This window comes from Cinclus cinclus, chromosome 11 (genome assembly GCF_963662255.1).
Source record: "Cinclus cinclus chromosome 11, bCinCin1.1, whole genome shotgun sequence".
NCBI classification, from domain to species: domain Eukaryota; kingdom Metazoa; phylum Chordata; class Aves; order Passeriformes; family Cinclidae; genus Cinclus; species Cinclus cinclus.
Genome location: NC_085056.1, coordinates 22476171 through 22496216, shown reverse-complemented (window position 1 = coordinate 22496216; position 20046 = coordinate 22476171). Strand labels below are relative to the sequence as shown.

General features: G+C 50.8%; 1 protein-coding gene across 1 annotated transcript in view; it reads left to right on the top strand.

Annotated features, from left to right (window-relative positions):
• Positions 1-20046, top strand: part of LOC134048164 (hydrocephalus-inducing protein homolog) — an 82161-nt gene that overhangs the window by 56226 nt on the left and 5889 nt on the right. The window contains exons 34-61 of the mRNA XM_062499764.1: positions 368-520; positions 1567-1806; positions 2059-2251; positions 2728-2895; positions 3124-3366; positions 4477-4625; positions 5701-5799; positions 6094-6277; positions 6740-6878; positions 8135-8171; positions 8613-8891; positions 9389-9547; positions 9983-10170; positions 10345-10527; positions 10767-10886; positions 12168-12327; positions 12433-12605; positions 12761-12959; positions 13624-13723; positions 14299-14398; positions 14881-15049; positions 15334-15572; positions 15897-15957; positions 16583-16787; positions 17159-17391; positions 17957-18108; positions 19042-19234; positions 19786-19894. Coding sequence (XP_062355748.1) covers positions 368-520; positions 1567-1806; positions 2059-2251; positions 2728-2895; positions 3124-3366; positions 4477-4625; positions 5701-5799; positions 6094-6277; positions 6740-6878; positions 8135-8171; positions 8613-8891; positions 9389-9547; positions 9983-10170; positions 10345-10527; positions 10767-10886; positions 12168-12327; positions 12433-12605; positions 12761-12959; positions 13624-13723; positions 14299-14398; positions 14881-15049; positions 15334-15572; positions 15897-15957; positions 16583-16787; positions 17159-17391; positions 17957-18108; positions 19042-19234; positions 19786-19894 — 4627 coding nt within the window. The remainder of the gene's footprint in view (positions 1-367; positions 521-1566; positions 1807-2058; positions 2252-2727; positions 2896-3123; positions 3367-4476; positions 4626-5700; positions 5800-6093; positions 6278-6739; positions 6879-8134; positions 8172-8612; positions 8892-9388; positions 9548-9982; positions 10171-10344; positions 10528-10766; positions 10887-12167; positions 12328-12432; positions 12606-12760; positions 12960-13623; positions 13724-14298; positions 14399-14880; positions 15050-15333; positions 15573-15896; positions 15958-16582; positions 16788-17158; positions 17392-17956; positions 18109-19041; positions 19235-19785; positions 19895-20046) is intronic.

The window sequence follows — 20046 nt, the reverse complement described above, 5'->3', positions numbered from 1 at the left end:
TTCTTGGTTGGGTTTTCTTTGTGTCTCTTGCCTTTTCTGCTCTTGTGGCTGCCTGACCACTTGGATCTACAGTGTGTCTGAGGATGCTTCTGAGGGTCTAGATCAAGACTGTTTTGCCTGGACCTGTTCCATTATCTGATGCTTTGCTTCTCTGCCATCTTCACCCATTCCTTCTCTCAGGACAGTAGTTCCCTATCTGCCTGCCCAGTTCACAGGTTTTTGCTGCAGCTCCAGGCTATGGGGGCCACACTTGGTTTGGCTGTGGGTACTCTGAGCACAGTATCATCAGTGTCTCAGAGCACTACAAGAACTGAGGCTCTGTCCTCACACACTGAGGAGACCTCACACAATTGGTTTCTGTGCCCAGGACAATCAACGCAAACGCATTACACCAGCCATGTGTCAGAAGCAGCAGGTGCTGGAGGATGAGCCCTGTCCCTTTGAAGTGACGCCCTCCAAAGGAACCCTCAATCCAGGAAGGTGGCAGAACTTACAAATCCAGTTTACACCCAAGCAGGAGGTGAGATTGGCAGGTGTCAGCCCAGGAGGCCTGTCAGGGCTATCTGGAAATGAGGGCCTGGTGCAGAGGTATGAGCTGTGCCTTCACAGGGAGCTTTCTGCAAGCTCCGTTCTCAGCATGGCTCAGTTCACCCCAAGAGTACTCCTGCGAGATGTGCTTCGAAATGCCCACAGGGAGCTTGCACAGAGAGAGAGCATCAGGGCTCTGTGGCTGCCTCCTGGCACAAGGAGGGGGATGTGCCCAACTCCCCTTGTGCTTCCCTCTTGCCTGGCTGTCTTTGCAGCTCCACACTTGCAGAGGACAGTCCTGGAATGGCCAGTCTAGGCTCGTCCTGCTGCAGAACTGACAGACAAAACAGTCACCAGACACCTTCCTGGGCACGGCAGGACAATCACCTGTACTGGTGTGCTGCCAGCAGTAGCCAGGGCTCTGGCCTGCCTGCTCATTCCTATGCAGCTGGGGATTCAACTTAAAGGATGGAGTATTCCCAAGAGCAGTTTTCCTGTGGCTGCTGGCTCTTGGAAACTGGCAGTGTGTACCAGTATGGACACAAGTGCTTCTGTGCCTGCTAACAGTCCCAGGGGTCTTTAATTGCTCGAGAGATGTAACCATCTTGTGTCTGGCTATGACCAGAGCCAAACACTAAGCAGAGAAGATGACCCTTATTTCTAGCCAGTGAGAGCTCATTTGCTTCTCTCCTGGAGCTGGTGTTTGCCTGACTTGGCAGTGCCAGGACTGTGTCTGGACACTGTAACCCCGAGGGCCCTTCTCATGAGCACTGCACTGCTGCATGACTAGGTGAAAACGCCTGACAGTCCATTGTACTTCCATCTGATACCCAAACACGCAGTTAGAATGCACACCAGGATTCATCCCAGTTACTCAGACCCAGGACACAGAGGCTGTAGTATCTAGCATAAGTAAATACCTGGTTTCCATTCACCTTGGAGGGACTGGTAACACCCTGACCTTGGGGCAAGCGTTGTATTTGGGGTCCTGTCACCCGGGACTCCATGGATGAGTTTTCTGCACTTTTCTCTTTTCAGAGGTCTTACAAGAATGAGCTGAAGCTTAACGTTTGTGGAAGCAGCAATCACTTAAAGCTGCACCTCTCAGGACAGGGTCTAGAGCCACGGTTGGAGTTTAGCCCCCCAGCACTCAAGATGGGATGGGTGCTGGTGGACAGTGATGGGGTGGATGCCACAGTGGTGGTGAAGAACCCATGCAGCTTCCCTGTTGAGTTTTACTCACTGGATTTTGATGAGCAGTACTTTGAGGAAGAGAAGGTGAGAAGGCAGGTGTGGTCCCCATGTACATGCTGCCCAAGCTTCACAGCACTCCAGCATTCCCAGGCTTGTGCCAGGGAGATGGAGGCAATCCCCAGAGTAAAGCCAAGTCTGCTGATGTGCTGTGGGAGGACTTAACTAGTTTGTGTTGTTGGGAGGATGGGAGGAGACAGAAAATGGGTTTGTTGAGTGTGTGTGAAGAGAGGCAAGAAAATGAATGTTGCGTATGGTTTCTCTTCCCTACCTGCACAGATCCTGTGGATGGCAGCGGGGTCTGAGTACCAAAAGAACTTTCTAATGCCTCCATGCACCGTGGGTGGGATGCTGCCCCCAGAGGCACTGGAGGACTGTGAAGCACAGAAGAGGCTGAAGGCTAAACAGGCAGAGCTCAAGGCCATGGCAGAGGCTGAGGCTGAGGCCGAGGCCATAGACAAGGCAGCACCAGGTCAGAAAAACAGTGAGGGTTTGGCCATGTCTGTCTTGATTGTGGCCACAGCAGGGAGTCCAGCCCATACACCCTGAACTGTCTGTCACCTTGTTCTCCAGGGAAAGCCCATGCTTTTAGCAGCTGCCTGTTCCCCAGCTTGGTGGAGGAACTCTTGGGTGAAGGGCTGGGGCATCCTCTCTCTACCCTGAATGTCACCCAAGGAAGCTCCTCTCTGCTGCTATAGACTGGGGATAAAATCAGGATATTCCCTTGTGTCCCTTAGCCACAAAGACTAGGATTGGATGAGTTCTTCAGCCAGTAGGACAAGGTCTAATATCCCTGGCTCTTTTATATTTGCACCTTCCGAGCAACAAAAGAACAAGCTCATGTTGCTTTCACCAAGTCTCCTTTCGTGGGATCTGAGGAGATGGGGAGGATGATGAGGATCAAAGGAGGGCGGGAGGCTGACTTTTCCCCCTGGTTTTGCACTGCAGCATATCATGGGGCTGTCACACCCTCTCCTGAGCCCATGGTGGAAGTGACTGGGAGCCCTATCTCTCAGGCTGTCATGTGCCACCTGGGCATCGACCCATCTTCAGAGAGTTGTGAAGCACAGCAGGACAGAGGGATTGTTGTTATTGTCCATGGGCCACCCCGGGCAGGTATGTGAGCTGCAGCCCTGGGCTGCAGGGAGAGGGGCAGGCAGGAGGAACACATCCTGGTGGACCATGGTGCTTAAGGCAAAGTCCTCAGCTGAACAGGAGGTGGAGATGATCCTCTTGGCTCTAGAATTCAGAGCTTGTACCCACACTCCAGCTGCCTCCCTCATGGCCTCCCCAGAGGGACACTTGCTTTCCCACTGTCCTTTTTACTTCGACATCTTGTTTGAGGTTCTTCCAAGGCCTGTCCCTGTAATTCCTCGTATGCAAGTGTCACCAAGCAGTCCTCCTCTCTCTCAGGAAAGACAGAGATAGTGGCGGCCCTGTGTCACTATTATGGCACTGCTCACTTGTCCATTGACACCATGGTGAAAGAGGCCATTGCCAATGATCAGAGCCAAGCAGGGCGCCGCGCCCAGGAGCTTTGCACCAAGGCTGCCATGGAGCTGAGAGGCGAAAACCAAGATGATGCTGGTAAGGAGAAATGCTGGACCCAGAGCCAGTGCTTGAAAAACCCACCATGACTGTCCGGGAATGTGAGTGAAATGCATCTGTAGCTCGTCTTAAATAAAAAAAATAAAAAAAAAAAAATAAAAAAAAATAAAGAAAGAAAGAAACCATTTATAAGGGCTCAGTCAGGGGTTCTTTCATAGCCCCCTTTCCCCTTTGCTGCCGTTCTTGGCACATGTTCATTTTTCTGCGGGTGGTGAAGCACTTCTGTCTCTTTCCCAAATATTTTATATTCCCTCAAAGCTGAATCAAGCTTGCTCTCCATGGGCAGCAGGCAGAACTGCTGCCCACTCTAACAAGGAAAAAGCCTTCTGAAGTGGCTCATTAAGCACAAGAGGACTGACTGTGGGTTTAACCTTGCAAAGGAGAGGAAGGGAAGGGCAACCTCCCAGAGGAATTTCCAATGAGACATGCTACAGATGAGCTCTTTTCTCCAGAGATTTACCTATGCCCATTGTCAGGGAACACAGCTCATGAATGCTGGGCTGTTCTCCATGTGAAACTAAAGACTTTAATGAAACTGACTGGGAAGTGTGTACCCTGAGCTCTGCAGGGTGAGGCAGACCTGGCTTGGTACAGGGGGAAGTTTTGCATCGCTTGGTTTTGAACCTGGCTGGGTTGGGGGCTGGTGGAAGGAAGAAAAGTCTGGCTTCCAGCTGGGGTTTTCCCACAAGGAGGATTTCATTTCAGTGGAGACAGATGATACAAGTAGGGTAGGGCTGCAGGTCTCCACATGAGAATGCAGGATGGGTGCCGTGTATGGAAAAACAGTCATGGAGGACCAGTCTTTGGCTTTCATCTGCAGGGCAACTGCTATGCAAGCAGTGTCACTTGCACGCACAGTTGTTAGGAGGGACATAGTGCTGGCTTTAAAATCAAATATGGGATGGCATATTTTATCATGCTGTTAGGATAAGGAGGGAAGGAGCTGCTTCTGGGAAACAGTGCTGCCAGTGCCCAACAGACTGGGGAAAAAGTGCCACATTCCTTCAAGGGCCCAGGGTTATGCCCATTGTGGGGAAAGGTGCCTAATTGTTTCTCAAAGCCCTCCTGAACCATCTGTCCCTTGTGCAGGTAAAAAGCCTCTGCTTACTGCTCAGACCAAGAATAAACAAGCCTCTGGGGGAAAAAACAACATGAAGAAGAAGAGTTCCAAAGGCAAGAACCCTCCAGCAATAAAGAAGAGGAAGCCAGCCAGAAAACCCAACAAAAAGGACACCAAGGTAAACATGACCTGCCCTGGGACCTTTGCATTGTCTTTGAGATGGGCGGGGGCTCTTATGTGGGTCCATAGTGCCAAGCCCAGCTGGCAGGCTGGGGATGACTTGGGCTGAGAATGTGCTCTGGCAGACAACTCTGACACGGCTACTGGAGTCCGGGCTAGCTCAAGAGAAACACTGGCACCACAAAAGGTGCGGGGAACTGCCTCAGTGTGGGTTTACTGCAGGCAGAACCTTATGTGCCACTTGCTCAAACGGTATAATAGCATCAGAGGTCAGGCAAAGGAGAAAAGGGAAGGCTCTCAGCTGCTGAGGTTCCAACAAAAGGCTTATTAGGCCTGAAGGGAGCAGGAGCAATAGAGCCCCAAGCACTGCTGTGCCCGGGATTTGTACCCACTGGGGGGGTGGGTACAAACGATCAACCAATAAGGAATTCTTAGGGGACGAGTGAATGGCAGGGTCTAACAAAGTACAAACCAATGAGGGAAGCCGGGGGGGAGGGAGAAAGGGTGACATGGGCCAATGGGGCCAATGGGGCCAATGGGGCATCGAGTATTAGGGGATTTCCAGGGGGGCAGAGCAACAAGGGATTGGCCCAGGGTATTCTCAGAATGACAGGGAAGGTTTGGGAACAAGGGGTGGGGAATGTCAAACAAGGTAGTTTCAGGGGCGGGTAGAACTTAGGGATAAACCAACTTGGGGAAAACACAGAAAACGGCACGGAAAAGTAAGAACAAGCCATTATGACAACTTTAACAATGAACTGAATGAAACAAATATGCACCGCAACAAACTCCACTGGTTCTCAATGGTTTACTGGCAAGTATTGGCTGCAGGCAGTAAGCAAAGTGCTGGGAGGCTGCACTGGGGGCTTGCAGACTCAGGTCCCTGCTGGCCAAGAGATGGGCCCTTCACCTGGAGCTCCAGCCTGCACTGCAGGGTTGTTCTACTCTCCACTAGTGTGAACCCCCAGCTCCGAGCCCAGCAGTGGGAATTGTTCAGGGCTTTCCACCGTGGTTTATTTTCCTAACAATGCTCCACATTACAGTTCACAGATTCCGCTGCTCCTGCACCACAGCAGCTGAACATCATCAGCAGTCATGGGGAAGATCTGAACTGCTTGAGCTGTGTGCTGCCCGAGGACCTGTTGGTGGACATCCTCTGTGAGAGGCTGAAGGTGTGTGGGGTGGGGGAAAAGGAGACGTTCCTGCTCTGGAGAGACAGGCAGAGGGGTATGACTTGGAGAGGAGGAGGAGGTCTGTACGTGCTGCTGGAGGATCCTGGACTGTGTGCAGGGAACCTTGGGGGAAGCTGCAGATGCCCCTAGTTGGCAGAGCCTAAGGACACATCCAAGCCGTTCTTAGCTAATGCCCTTGGAACAAGGATAGCTGGTGCCCTGTGACATCTCTTAACTGTCCAGCTGTGAGCCCCCTGCGTGCAATGGCTGACTTGCTCTTCCCTTTATTCTCAGCATGAAGACTGCTCCAAGGGAGTGGTCTTTGATGGCTTGCAGAGCCTCTTCACAAGCAGCCTGGAATCTTCTCTGCTCTGTGTATTCAAAGCTGTCAACAATCGTCATCATATCTACATGGTGAACCTGCATCAGGATTATGCTTCCTGGAAAGCCAAGGAGGAAGCTGAAAGAGAGAAGGAAGGTGAGATATATCTGTCCCTCTCAAAGCTTCTCTCTCAAGCCCTCAACCTTATCTCTGTGCATCTGGGTTTGCAGCCAGAGCTTGTAAGAAATGTTTTTATTAATGTTTCTACCTTCGACCTCAGTGTAACCAGCACTCATCTCAGAGTTGCAGGAGATCTGAGGTTTTAAGACTCACCCAAATCTCTTAACATTAAAGCGTGGGCACGAGTGCAAGCTGCTGTAGCTCAGTGACAAAAGACTGTCCTCAGCCTTGGTGCGCTTAAGCCAGGCAAAGCACAGGAGCTCACTGCCCAGCCATAATTTGGGTGATTGTCTGATTTTTGGAGCAGGGATATGAGCTCCCCAGCATCTCCTGGTATGATAGGCTGGGTTGGGAAAAGCTGTGAATCCTTGCGGCTGACCCAGAGCACTCAGCTCTGCTTCTGGTCACTCATGGTTTCTCCTCTGGTTTGTGCTAAAGAATGGCAGAGGAAAAAACCTATTCAGAGGAGCACAGAATATGTCTTGCAAATGGATGAGGATGAGGATGATGCCCTTCCTGAGAAGAAAGCTCTAGTGGACAAAATAATACCAGAAAGGAAGTGTATACAGAGAGAGAGGTGAGTAAGCCTTCCATGGGTTACTGCTCAGGGTAGTGTCCCTGCAGGGTTTCCCTGCTCCAAGGACTCTGAGCTCAGAGGTGTTTGATAGCAAAGGCCAGCAGCAACACAGGACGGCCACTCTTAGCTCCCTGGCTCCCAAGAGAGGAAGGATCTTCTTCTGCTGAGATAAAACATCTTCTCTATTTTAGTGGTGAGCTCTCCCAGTTTAGATGCTGCCTGCAGGGAGCTGGGCTCTGGGTTTGCCTTGGCACTACCTGTAGAAGTGTCTTTATGATGTTGATTTACACCTTCTTCATCATCCCTCTTCTTCACCCATACAGTGGGATTGTGGTATGGGTAGGTGTGGGGCCCAGACAAACCCTTGGTGCTGGTCTTGCCACAGATGAGGTCCTTGCAATGCTGATCTGCCAGGGTTCTCCTTATGGTGGGACACCATCCATAAAAGCTCATGTCCTTTAGGCTCCCCTGCAGCTGCAGCAGTAGGCAAACCCAGGAGAAGCTCTGCTCCAGCAAGGTAGCTCAGCTCAGATCACACAGGAAAAGTGTGGAGCTGGGAGAGGAGGCTGCTTAAAGGAAGCCTGTGCATCAGGACTTCTTTCAGCTCAGGCTGAAGTTGGTTTCATGGGGAGGAGACGGACGAGGCTGCTTCAAATTGTTTCCATGGCAGATAGCACCAGTTTGCCTTGGTTACAGCTGGGTTCCAGCAGGAAATCTGGCTGACAAGAGCATGTCTTGCAGGAGAGGAGTTCCTGCAGCCTTTGCTTTGTGACTGATAGGATTATTCTCATTAAGGAGCAGGCTATGCCCAGGGAGAAGTGGGGTGAATGAATTGAGTTAGAATTGTAGGAGGGATAAGCAGATGTTAGCAATTTGTGATCTGGTTTAAACTGGGAAGTCAAGAGATGAAGGGCGTTTTCAGTCATCAGTGCAGAGAGCTGGTGGATCAGCCTTTGCAGTGTGATGGGGTTGTCTGGGTGTGCCTTAAGAGGGAGGTTGCACAGTCGAGACCTTACGATGGCAAAGCTTAGGTTTGGCTGGTGCTGGAGGGCCTCTTCCACCATTCCCCTCACTTGGGATGTTCCCAATTTGTGTGGGTGGAGGAAGATTGTGCTTCTGCCTGGCCTCAGGGTCAAGCAGTAAAGTGCAGGGCCAGCCAGGACTAGTGAGCCCAGGTTTGTGGTGGTGACTCTCAGAGATGAGCGCAGGTTTGTGGTGGTGACTCTCAGAGATGTTTTCTATTTTGTTTGCTGAAGGGAGCTGAAGCGGCTGGCTCAAAAGCTTGAGGAGGAGGCAAAAGCCTTAGAGGAGGAAGAGAAGCGGAAGGAGGAAGAGAAGCGGAAGAAGGAAAAGAAGGATTTCTCCTTGGGGAAGCAGCCTGCAAAAACATGGAAGAAATTAAGGAAATCCCCAGAGAAGAAGAAAAGCAAGCCCCCAGAGAGGAAGGAAAGCAAACAGCGAGAGAGGAAGGAAAGCAAAACACCAGAGAGGAAGGAAATCAACATTCTAGAGAAGGAGGGTACCATAATCACAGAGAAGGGGAGACCGAAAGCCACAAAGAAGGACGAAGCCAAAGCCCCAAAGAAGAGGGAACCCAAAGCCCCAGAGAAGTTGGAAACTGAAATCCCAGAGTACTCTGCTGAGATGGAGAAGAGGTTTCAGATCTATGAGTCATCGCAGCAGGACAATGCACAGGTTTTCTCCTCCTGTGACAGGATTCAGGGTTCTGTACAGTTACCTGTGATCCAGAATGGAAACACATCCCAGCCTTCAGCTGAAAACAAGCTTCACAAGACCATAAAGCCTCAGGAGAAGGTGGAGAAGAAGCCTGAACAAAAATGTGGAGGCCAAAGGAGTCTTCAGTCATCTCATCTGGAGACACGAAGCGAAGTTGCAGAAGGGACTGTCAGAGATGAGCATGTCGGGGTGTGGTGCTTGGACATCCAGGTCACAGATCCAAAGGCCATGATTAGGGAGATCCTGAGGGATGGGAGGCTGCCAACAAAAGATAAGGTAAAACCTTGCAAGGCTCAGATTTTGAGCTTGCTGTGGTCTTGGATCCTGGAGTATTGTGTCCCCCCAGGTGACAATGGCACAGAGCCTTGTCCAGGCCCCTGATGATGTTCCACAATGACTCTGTAGCATCTGTGTGGATGGGGAGGTTATCACCATCCATCCCTCAGTGGGCAGAAAGTGGGAGTGCTCTGTGTACAAGTATCCCATCTGTTCAGAGTTTCCCAGCCTGGAAATCATTAGAAATGGTCCCAGGACAGGGCAGCTCATGGTCATTGTTTTCTTCAGCTGAGTCACTTGGGAGAGGTTTCTGTCCCAGTCCTGCTTGTAGCTCTTGCCTCTGCTCTGGAGCCTGCTCACCCCACTGGGCATAACAAAGCACTTGTATACTTCAGATAAATCAAAAACCCCATTGCCAAAAGATCAGTGCCTTGAAAGAAGGAGCTGTGAGGATGAAGGCAACAGAAGTATAAGCAGGATTTTCTCTTCTGTTTTAGATGCTGAGACATCTGGGACTGCATCCCGAAGGGCCTCCCCTGCCCCCTGCTGCTGTCTTCTCCGTAGTCAACTACCCAGAGGAGTGGTTGGGTTCTGCAGAGTGTGTGAAGCCCTTCACCATTGTTGCACCGGAAGGTGCTGCTATGGAAGACAATCGGGTGGGTGCTCCAGTGGTGCTGGCACTGAAGGTGCCAGGGCAGGGACCAGGCTAGATGGGGGCATGGGGGACAGGTTGGATGGAGAAGGATCACTGTGGAGAGGTAGTGAAGATGTGATGGGGCCCCGTGTCTGCAGGTCTCCTTTCTGTCAGGGATGGGACAAAAGCAACAGCTCTGCGGGAGACAGAGCAGTTCTGTAAGACAAGAGGGAAAAAAATCACCTAAAACTGTCAACTTCCTTTGAGAACAGGGTCCTGAAGTGAGAAGGGGTGTCCTAGGTAAAACAAACACCAGTAAGGAAGACCAAGACCCTGGGCAGGTGGACTTATTTGTTTATTTATTCTCTCTTCCATTGGTTGAGAAATACCTGCTTTGCTTTCCAGGATGGGGATGTCTTAGGGCTCACCTGTCCCTCCCTTTTCTCTCTCCCCTTAGGCCAAGGCCCCAGATGCCAAGGGCAGTTCTGCCGAGGGCCAACCAAAGACACATAAAGCAGCCAGCAGAGACAACTCTCCAAAGGAGAACCAGATCTCCACACACAGAACAGAAAGTCCCCAGGATTCCTCTGCAACCAGATCCAAAAGTGTGCTGAAAAGAGCCTCAACCCCCACAGAATTCCACAGGTGAGCCACATGGGAAGAGGTGATGCCTCTGCTTCTTGGTCCTCTTGCCAAACAAGGTCCGTCATCCCCAGCTCCACAGTGACCCTGTGCCAGTGCCTCCACGGGATGGCCAGTGCACCCTCCTTGTTTCATTTGCTCCTTAGCAATGTCTGAAGCCTCCTCTTTAATTGCCAGGCTGAAACAGTACCGATGGATAGTGCCTGGCCACGGTGAGGTGGAACTGAAGGTCCACTTCTCCACCAAAAGGCCAGGGAAGTTTGAGCACACGCTGAGGTTTGAGCTCGTGGAGACAAAGCGCCAGTACGAGCTGCCCTGCAGTGGCACGGGCGTGTACCCCAGCATCAGCCAGAACCCGCGGTAAGGCTGGCCCTTGGCAGCCTCCCACACTGCTGCCCCCTGAACTCACAGCCAGGGCTGCCCCTTGGTGCTTCTGGCCTGGGCAGGTGGTGCTGCTTGAGGTCACCCAGCATCTCTTCCTGTGCTGGGAACTGGGAAGGCAGATGGTGCCTCAGCCACCAGGAAGGGTTATGGCTTTCTGACTACATTTCCTACTTGGAGCATCTCATAGTTCCTTCTTCCCCACTTTCTCTGCCCAGGCTGGTGTTTCCACAGTGGAGGGAGACCATGGAGGCAGATGAAATCATCTTCAAGGAATATGTTGAGAGCACAAAGCAATTCCACTTTGGACCTCTGCTGTGTGGGAAATCAAGAGAGTGGTATGTGCTCCCTGCTGGGCCTTGTTCTTTCCTGGACATGCTTGGAGAGACATGCTGTCCTGCTGGCACAATCCAGGGCAGTCCCCAGCAGAGTCCTGGGAGACACATGGGATTGAAGGACCACAGATGTGTGAACTTGAGCAGATAAGAGGCAAATGGGCCTTGGAGGAGCTGCTCTGCCTACCCGGTGGGTGTCTTGGTGGCCGCCTTGGTGGCCAGAGCCGCATGCTGCTTCCAGACCAAAGGAGACTTGGGGGGCAACTTCTGTCCCCCTCCACATCTCAGCTTCACCCTGTAGGGAATGAACTGTATGGTGGTTTTAGAGGTGCTTTGAGCTCTGCAGGTAGCCTGATTGAGCAATTCTTCTGTAGATGGTTTTGTGAACCTTTCATTAATCTGTAATTAATAATAAGATTTATGGTTCACCTGCCAATGGGTGTCAGGGGGAATGTACAGCATCATGTACATTTTCCTGTGATGACATTGCATCCTCACTGCTAGGTAAAGTCTGCCTAAACACGCTGTCATTGAAGCTATTGTGTATTTCTACTTTTACTGTCATTTTTTTTTTAATTTTAAGAATATTTAACATCAAGTTCTTGTCTCCATGGGAGCTCTGGAGGGCTAGGTCTATTTTGGCAATGCAAGGAAATGAAATCCCGATAGTTAAAAAAAATAAAAGACAGTTGTTAGCCAGGTTGATGGATAATCTGGGATTTCTCTTTGCCTCTTTAACCCTTTCACTCCAAAGTCATTTCCACACCTGAGAGAAGGGTCGCTTGTTATCTATTTGCATTCCTCTTGGGAATTGGTGCTTTAAATTTCCTTCTCAGATGCTGAGCTAACGCATGAAATCCAAAGCAATTTCATGACTTTTATGAAAGAGACTAACTAAAGCTTTTTTACAAAAGAAAGGAGTTTAAAGAAGGAGTTTTCTTTCTTTATACCCTGCAGGGAAGGCACCCCATGAAGGGGAAAGAACCCATGTGCCTGGTGTACTGTTGTTTTTCTAGGCACCTTTGAATTTATATTGTATTAAAAACTCTTGAAGTGGCCTGAGCATCATCAGGCTTCTGGGGTGGAGGCACCAAGTCCAGGGGAAGGCATCAAAGTAAGGCAAGGATGAGCACACGTCCATGCCCCTGACTGGGATCCATTTCCCTCACTTGTTTGTTAGAACTGGGTCTTCCAGCACCGCTTCTTTGGGTGCACATGGAGCTCTCCTCGACGTGTGGCAAAGGCAACAGTCTCCTCTGCAGCCTTTTCCCCTTTTGTGGACAGGTACAAGGCCCGGAACTGTCCCGGCAACTCAGAGAATATAACCATCCTCAACAACTCCCCTGTGGATGCAGAGGTCCAGTTCTCCTTTGAGAATGATGGGAAAGCAGAGACATTTCTTTTGGACCCTCCCAGCATGACACTCAAACCAGAGGAGAAGCAGGTAGGAGGAGGGCAGGTAGAGCAGGCACTGTACAAGTGCCCAGGAGCTGCTCCTCCTGCTCACACACAGTGCTCTTTCTATTTCTTTCTGTGGGGCCGGGTCCAGGAGCTGACCATTTGGGCATACCCCACTTCCCCTGGCTTCCTGGAAGACAAACTCATCTGCTGCATTGAGAAGAACCCAGACCCAGTGGTTTTCAGCCTGTGCTGCCATGGGGTGCACGTGATGCTGGAGGTCAGCCCCCTGGAGCTGTCTTTTGACAAGCTGCTTCTGCACAGGTCAGTCCTCCCACAAGCACTCCAGGACTTGTGACAAAGAGAAAATGTTTGACCTGGTTTCCCGGGCATGGATGGAGCTGCTGCAAGTTGCATTAAGTGGTGAGGCTGGTGTGACTGTCCAGCAGCTGATGCCAAGTGCCTTCCTGTCTCTGCAGGACTGACAGCAGGACCTTGGTCCTGAAAAACAACACCCTACTGCCCATGGCCTGGAAGCTCACTGGGCTGGATGACCTTGTTGAGGCCTTCTCCTTGTCACAAGATAACGGCATCATTGATCCCCGCTCAGAGTTTGATGTGACCCTGAATTTCAAGGCCGAGCAGATTGGCAGCATTGAGAAGACCCTGCGACTAGAGGTGAGAGGGACTGGGCCCTGCCCTGCAGCTGTGTGCTCTTAGGGGTGGACTCAGGAAGAGCTGCACCTGACAGATTCAAGGGTGCTGTGACCCCAACCTCTGCCTCTACACAGCGTTTGCCAGGACGTGCAGTGCATCCACATCCCCCCAGATAACCAGACACTGCATCCTGAGCCTGTACCACAACCACTTTGTCCCTGTGAGTGGCTGAAGGCTGTTGTTTGGTTGTACAGACTGCAGTGTTATCTCTGCATTCCTCCTGGACTTTGTCTGAACCTCTTGCATAGTGCAACAAACACTCCCGCTGGGATTTTGTTCCCCGTGGTTTAGGGGCTGAGTTTCAGAGAGGGTGCTAGGTGATTGGAGAGGCATGTCAATGCCATCTGCTCTGAGACACCTCACAGTTCTCGTGGTTGTTCTTACATCCCTGTGCCTCTCAAGGATGCTCTGGCAGCAGTGTTCCCTGCTATAGGAGCACAGATTTGGGCTGATAGGGCTTTTTTTCTGCAGCAGAATCCCACTGGGGCAGGCAAACAAAGCTTGTGAGTTCACCAACATTTGTGAAGCCAGGGAGACCACAGAGGAAGCAGCCAGCAGAGACAAGGACTTACAGGCTGTCTACTAAAAGAATCATCTGAACAATGTTTGTTTCTTGCTGCTTCAGGTTTCAGATACAGGAAACGTCCTGGGGATTGTTCAGGCTGAAGACATTGAGATCTCTGCAGAAGTCTGTGATGTTTCTCTGAGCATCGACATGCCTGAAGGTCAGTGGATGCCTCCCAAAGAAAGCAGTCCAGGTGCACTGCACTGCCTTGGGAGGTGGGAGACCAAAGCATTTGGGATGGGATGGGATGGGATGGGATGGGATGGGATGGGATGGGATGGGATGGGATGGGATGGGATGGGATGGATACATAAAGCACATACCCTGCAAGCTGTGTGTAATAAAACCTCATCAGGGCACTGACAGCCTTAAGTCCCTCCTCTCTGACCTTTCAAGTGTACAGCTTCACGTGCTGATTGGATTTGGGGGCTTTGAAACCACAGAGATGTGAACAGGCAGTTGGCAACTGCCACAGGCTCAGCACAGCATATAAAGTAATTGGATTTGTGCTTGGAAGTGAGGAAATGGAAGCCAAGCTCCTAAGGCTTAGCTACTAAGCTTGCAGATATTTTGAGTAAGAAGAGAACGGGTAGACAAGTAGCTGAAAACACTTTCAAGAACAGAAACTTGCTGAAAAGGGTTTTGTGCCAAGACCTCCATGTAGCTTGTGACCTGGTGTATTCTGCAGCAGCTCACAAATACCGTGTTTGACCTTGTTCTGCGGGTTTTCTGCAGGTCCAGATGGAAGCTTGGAATTTGGAACCATTAATGTCCTGGAAAATGTGAAGAAAGTCCTGAGTCTAAAGAACAAAGGGATGTACAACATTGAGTACTGGTGAGTCCAGCTGCCTGGTAGTGAGCCTTTCCTGGGGTCGCCAGGCCTGCCTTCTGCCTCTGTCAATGGCTAGAACGTGTTTCAATGCTGGCTACCTCTTGGTAAATATCAAACTAGGGCTCTCTAATCTCAACTATTATACCAGAGAATCCAGCAGTTCTCCACAGCCCAGGAGGAACCCAAAGGAGAGTCCCAGAAATGTCAGCCACTGAAATGCTGAGATTCATTGCCTTTCTTTGATGGTCACCTCCTTTCTCTTTCTGAGGCTCTGTAAAGAAGTGAATGAAAAATTTTGGTGTCAAGGGTTCTTGCAGTAATCTCATGATTGCCTGCACTCTCTGTCAAGATCCAGGATTCCCTGAGCAGAGTTGGACTCTCCCTTTTCTTTTTTTTCCCTGGTCCTATACAAAGTCCTGGCTGTGCTGGTGGGATGTATACTTTTAACTGCAGAGATCTCCATTCCTTCCCTTTCTCCCCTTCAGTTTTGTGCTGAAGAATGCAGGTCCCAGGATGCAAGATTTGGCATCCCACTTCACTATTGAGCCTCAGTCGGGCATGCTGATTGCCTCCCAGCCTGGTGTGAATGTTGAGATGCTCTTCCACCCCACAAGAGAAATGCTCCTCAAGAACAAACCCATCCTGTACTGCCAGGTGAGCCCCCTGGGCCAGGCTCTGTTATCACACGGTGTTTTGGGAGCATCAACAGGATAGGTATCTAAAGGAAGGAAGGCTTTAACTGGAGAATCCTCTCTCCTACATACACAAAGTCTTTCAAAACCATTGGGAGGCTTCCTAAGTGGAGCTGAGAATCTGACTCTGGAGGAGGTGCTTAAACAGGGAGGGTAAATTGATGGAGGCCTGGGGTGGAGGCTGGCGACTGGGGTAGAGCAAGCTGGCCTCTTGGCTTTGTTTACCACCCCTTCCTGTGCACACAGGTGATAGATGCCAGCTCAGGGGAAGGAAGCCAGACTGTTGCCACCATCCCAGTGAGGGTGTCGGCAAAAGCTGTGTACAGCAAGTACAGTATTGAGCCTGCCTCACCCATCAACTTTGGGGCCATGCTCAAGGGCACCAAGAAGACCCAGACTGTTGTGCTGGAGAACAGAGGCATGCTCAACTTCAAATTCCACATCCTCCAAGCACCCGAGGATGCATCTGCATTGGCAAGCAAAAGGTATGAGAAGCCCTGCACCACCCTTCCTGTCTGAGGAGGCACCACCCCATGGCTGGTATGTGGCAGGCAGCCAGGAGACCTGGGCTATCATCCATCTGCATCCCTGGCTTGGGGAGAGGGAGCAAAACATCACCTTGGTGTCCCCATGTGTACTATGAAGCTGGTGGTAGAGCTGCTCTGTCGAGCACTGGGTGCTGCAGGCTGCTCTCTGGGAGCCATCAGCAGCAGGAAGGCTTTCCTCTGTGGGGAGGAAAGCCAGCTTTGACCTCAGAGAAAGGCAGGGGAGCTCAGCATGACAGACACCTCTGCTTTCTCCTTCCTCAGCTCAAAGCAAGAGGAATCCTCTCCATCAGGAACAAAGCTGAAATCAAGCTCCTTGACACAGGTGGGTGACTCCTGCTCCCCAGCAGTGCTGCTGCAGGGGATGTGAGAACATGCTGCTGTGCCCAGGCTGGGGGCTGATCACCACAGGGTGGGATGTAGTCTGCAGGATGGAGTCCAGGATGTGCTCAGTCCCACTGACAGTCCTGTACTCTGGCTCAGACCTGGAGCTGTGGGGTCAACAGAGGGGAGCAGGTCCTGTGTTTGACAGCTGCTAGCCAGCATAGGTGTGTGAACACCACAGAAGCAAAAACATCCCCCACTAAACTCCCAGTCCACAGAGCTCAGAACACATTGCTTTTTCTTCTACCCAGTCCCTTACCTCTCTCCCATCATTTCTCACAGCCATTTCTACTGTCCTGTGTTACCTCTGGAGGTTGAAGGATCACAGCTACCACCTTCATTCTGTACACACAAACTCCTTTCTCTCTGTCACTTGTGACATGCTTGCAGCTCCTCTTGGCTTGTTGGTCTCAGCCTGGAGCTGCCTTTGGGCCATGGATTCATCCTTCCCTGCCCTGGGACTGGGTACTTGGCCCCAGCTGGAGGCCAAGGCAGGACATATTCTTTGTTGGGGTGCTCAGGGCACAGCTATTAGCCATCAGCCTCTCTTGGAACTTTTTCTGCAGGGTTACCTCAGTCTTGGCATGTTCACGGTGTCCCCCTGCTCCGGCTCTGTCGCTCCATGGGGCCAGCAGAAGATCACAGTGGAATGCCTCGCAGGGCAGGAGGGGACATGTGAGGGGCAGCTCTACATTGACATCACAGGCAGAGACCCCAAGGACAATCCCCTGGGCATTCCTTTTACCCTGATTGCCGAGTCCTGCCTCCCAGGTACGTCCTGTCCACAGGTTCCCTTGGTCACACCTGCTGCTGATCAGTACCTCAACTTGCTGCTAGGTTAGGCACACTAGCCCTGGTGTCCCACCTTAAAATCCTTGAAGAGGTTCCAGCCCTCTTCAAGTCTACCAGTGGACTCATCCCTCTCAGGCTGAGAGGGATGCATGGACGGATAAAAGGAAAGCACTGCTCTCTAAGACTGAGGATGACTGAGCTCCATCCTCACAGCCAGCTCCCTCACCCAAACCTGGGTTTAGCAGTCACGTCGGCAGAAGGGGCTCATCAAGCCTTCTGAGAGGCCAGCAGGGTGCAGATAAATTCATCAGGGAGGCTTTTCCACGCTCATTCCTCTTGTCTGTCCACAGCACTTGTTGAGGATGTCACGTTAACCTTCGAGGAGTACCCGATCTGCAGCAGCACCAACCTCAGCTGCAAGCTGCGGTCAGTCAAAGGCACGGGTCTGTTTGTCAGAGAAGAGAACAAATTCGTCTTCACCAAGGTTCTGGTTGGGCAAGAGGCTGAAGCTCATTTCAGCATCTACAATACAAGTGGTCTGCCATGGGACGTGGTCCTCTCCATCAAACCCCTGCCTGGAAAGGTAAGATCAAGAGACCAAAGTGGTGGCTGCCCTCTAAAGGCCTTGTGAGAGTTTGTTTTGTTCTCCAGATGGATTGTTTCCTGTGGCCCAGACTAGTCTAGCTTAGTGCAGGTTAAACTGCAAGGGAGAGCAGCAGAGCCAGGGAACAGTTGAATGTGTTGTTGAATTTTGCATGTCCCAGGCAAGGTTTTGGCTCACACCTCTGGGTCTTCAGTGGGAAGCACACTCAGAGAGGGGCTGTTATGAACTGACATGCCAGGGCTCAAAGCAGAGCATTTCCTCGGGCTCCCTGGCTTTTCCTTCTCTTTGAAGGCCAGTTCTAGGTTATTTGCAGGGTTTTTCCTTGCAGCACCCACCTTCCATATATGCTGGGGCAGCTGCCAGCACTCAAAACACACAATGCTTTAGCACAAAGTCAGCATTCCCTGGGAGAGAGGGAGCCTGCCTCGGGAAGCAGGAAGGATGACACACTGTCTGGGGCTGTTCTCAGTAATGCATTTATGAATAAAACTGTGTCATGTGGAAAGGTGCCTTCTCCTAACTTTTCTCTCTGGGTTTCCCCAAGGAAAAAAGCCCTATCAATAACATTTTCAAGTTGTATCCTGACACGATGTCCATTCCTGGCTCATCCAATGCCATTGCTACGGTGACCTTCACCCCACTGGAGGAGCAGAACTACAGCTGTATTTTCAAGGCTTCCCTTGTCATCCCAAAAAGGTAAATTGCCAGTGGAATACTGGGGGTGGCCTCACTGAAAACTGCCTCTCCACTGGGAAGGCACAGATCTCTTGTTAGCTCTAATGCTTTCAGTAGCCTTAGGCAGAGTACTTGGCATGAGTTGATCTGGGAGGCAGTAGCTGTTAGAAAGAGCAGAAAAATGAGGCTGATGGTTTAGCCTGGAGGAGGAACTATGAAGACACAGAAATATTAGGTAGCCAACTGGAAGTTACTGAGATGTGCTGCAGCTGAGCTCTGGGTATCCAAGGACAAAGGCTAAGATGAAGCAGTTTGGTGCCAGCCTGTCAGCAGTCAAAATTTCCTGTTTGTTTCAGTAAAATTAACTGATCCTCTGTGATTCCCTGACATTCATTAAGCTGTTTTATATGAGTGGTTGGAGCTGGTTTGAAAGAGGAGCCCAGTTCCTCTGCCCTGGGACCTCTCTAGTGGGGCTTTGACCGGTCCTTCCTCAAGCCTTTAGTGGCTGAATTGGAACAAGAGAAGTCTCATTCCTAATACAAAATTGCTTTTTTACTGTTCTTGGAAATTATCTTTATTGATGGTGATGATTTACTTTTGCCTCCTTGCTTTTGTACTGCTTTCCTGCTGTGCTTTTGCTTGTTGCAGATGTCTCATCTCCCTGCAGCCAGGGGATTTGCCATATCTCATCTAGTGCCTCATTATTTACCTGCTGTACTGCATGATTCAATTAAGTGAAATTATAACTGTTATTGTGGAAGGCTCTGGCTCTTTGGAGCAGATTCCTCTTGTGAATGGCCCTGCATGGATTGGGAAGAGGCTGGTGGGGGGCTGTGTTGTGGGGTACAGGGGCACCAGGCAGGGAAAAACATTGTGGGTGGCGCTTGCTGCTTCCCTTGCCCAGAGAGAAATGGGTTAGTGCCAGCTGAAATTGTTTCTGTGCCTCTCCTGCAGCTCTGTGCAAATTAAGCCCCAAACCCTGACCTTCACCATCAGTGGGAAGGGGCATGAGCCACAGGTGACAGTCGTGTGCCCAAGTGCTCGCAGCAAGAGGGGAAATGCTGTGCTGCGCTTCAAGAGACTCCGGGTGGGGGATACAGAGATGCTCCCCCTGGTCATCCATAACAATGGCATCGTACCTGTCAAGGTGAGAACCTGCTCAAGGAATGGTCTGATTTGGGAACAAATGCCTTTGGCACAGGGGAAGGGTCCCAGAAAACATGGCACACCTAAGAAGAGGTGTGAGAAATTAATTTTAAGCAAGTGACTGACATCCAAGAAGGGAGTTCTTGGGAATTTTCCATCCAGTCTTTCTTCTTTAAGTTAAACACAGGTGGAGTGGTGGTGGAGTATTTTCCCCTATTTCTCATCACCTTTTCTTCTCACGGTGATGTGTGATTTCCCAGTTCCATTAGATTGCATTTGATCCTAGTTTACTACATTTCAAGTAAACTTAGTTGTAGTTTAATTACATTCTGCTCATTACTTTCTGTCCCGTTTGGTTCTGTGTTAGTTCTATCCAAATGCCTCTGAACAGCCTTTCTTCCTGGCTGGTTTGACTTAACTGTTGTGCTAAGGGCTGTTTGTAGTGGGAGAGGTGCTGGGTTCCCCTGCGGGACCAGCAGCACTGCGGTGTCAGTCCCTGTGCCATCCTGTACTCACACCAGTATCACTGTGCTCTCTGTTCCCTTTTCTCAGTTTATGTTACACCTGGAGGATGAGCACGGAGCGTTCTTCTTGAAAGGCAAGGGCTCCACACTTGAGAGATTCTACACTGAAGATGTGGAAGAGGACTGCGTTGGAAATGGTAAATTTATTAACCATGAAGCGTGATCATGCACAGAGGGAAAACATGTGCCCTGCTCTTGGCTTCTCTGAGCAGCAGCCAGATGTTAGACACAGTTTCTTTCCTTGGGCTCTCTGTCCCCCCAGCCTTTCTTGGAGACCTTCCTAGAAAGT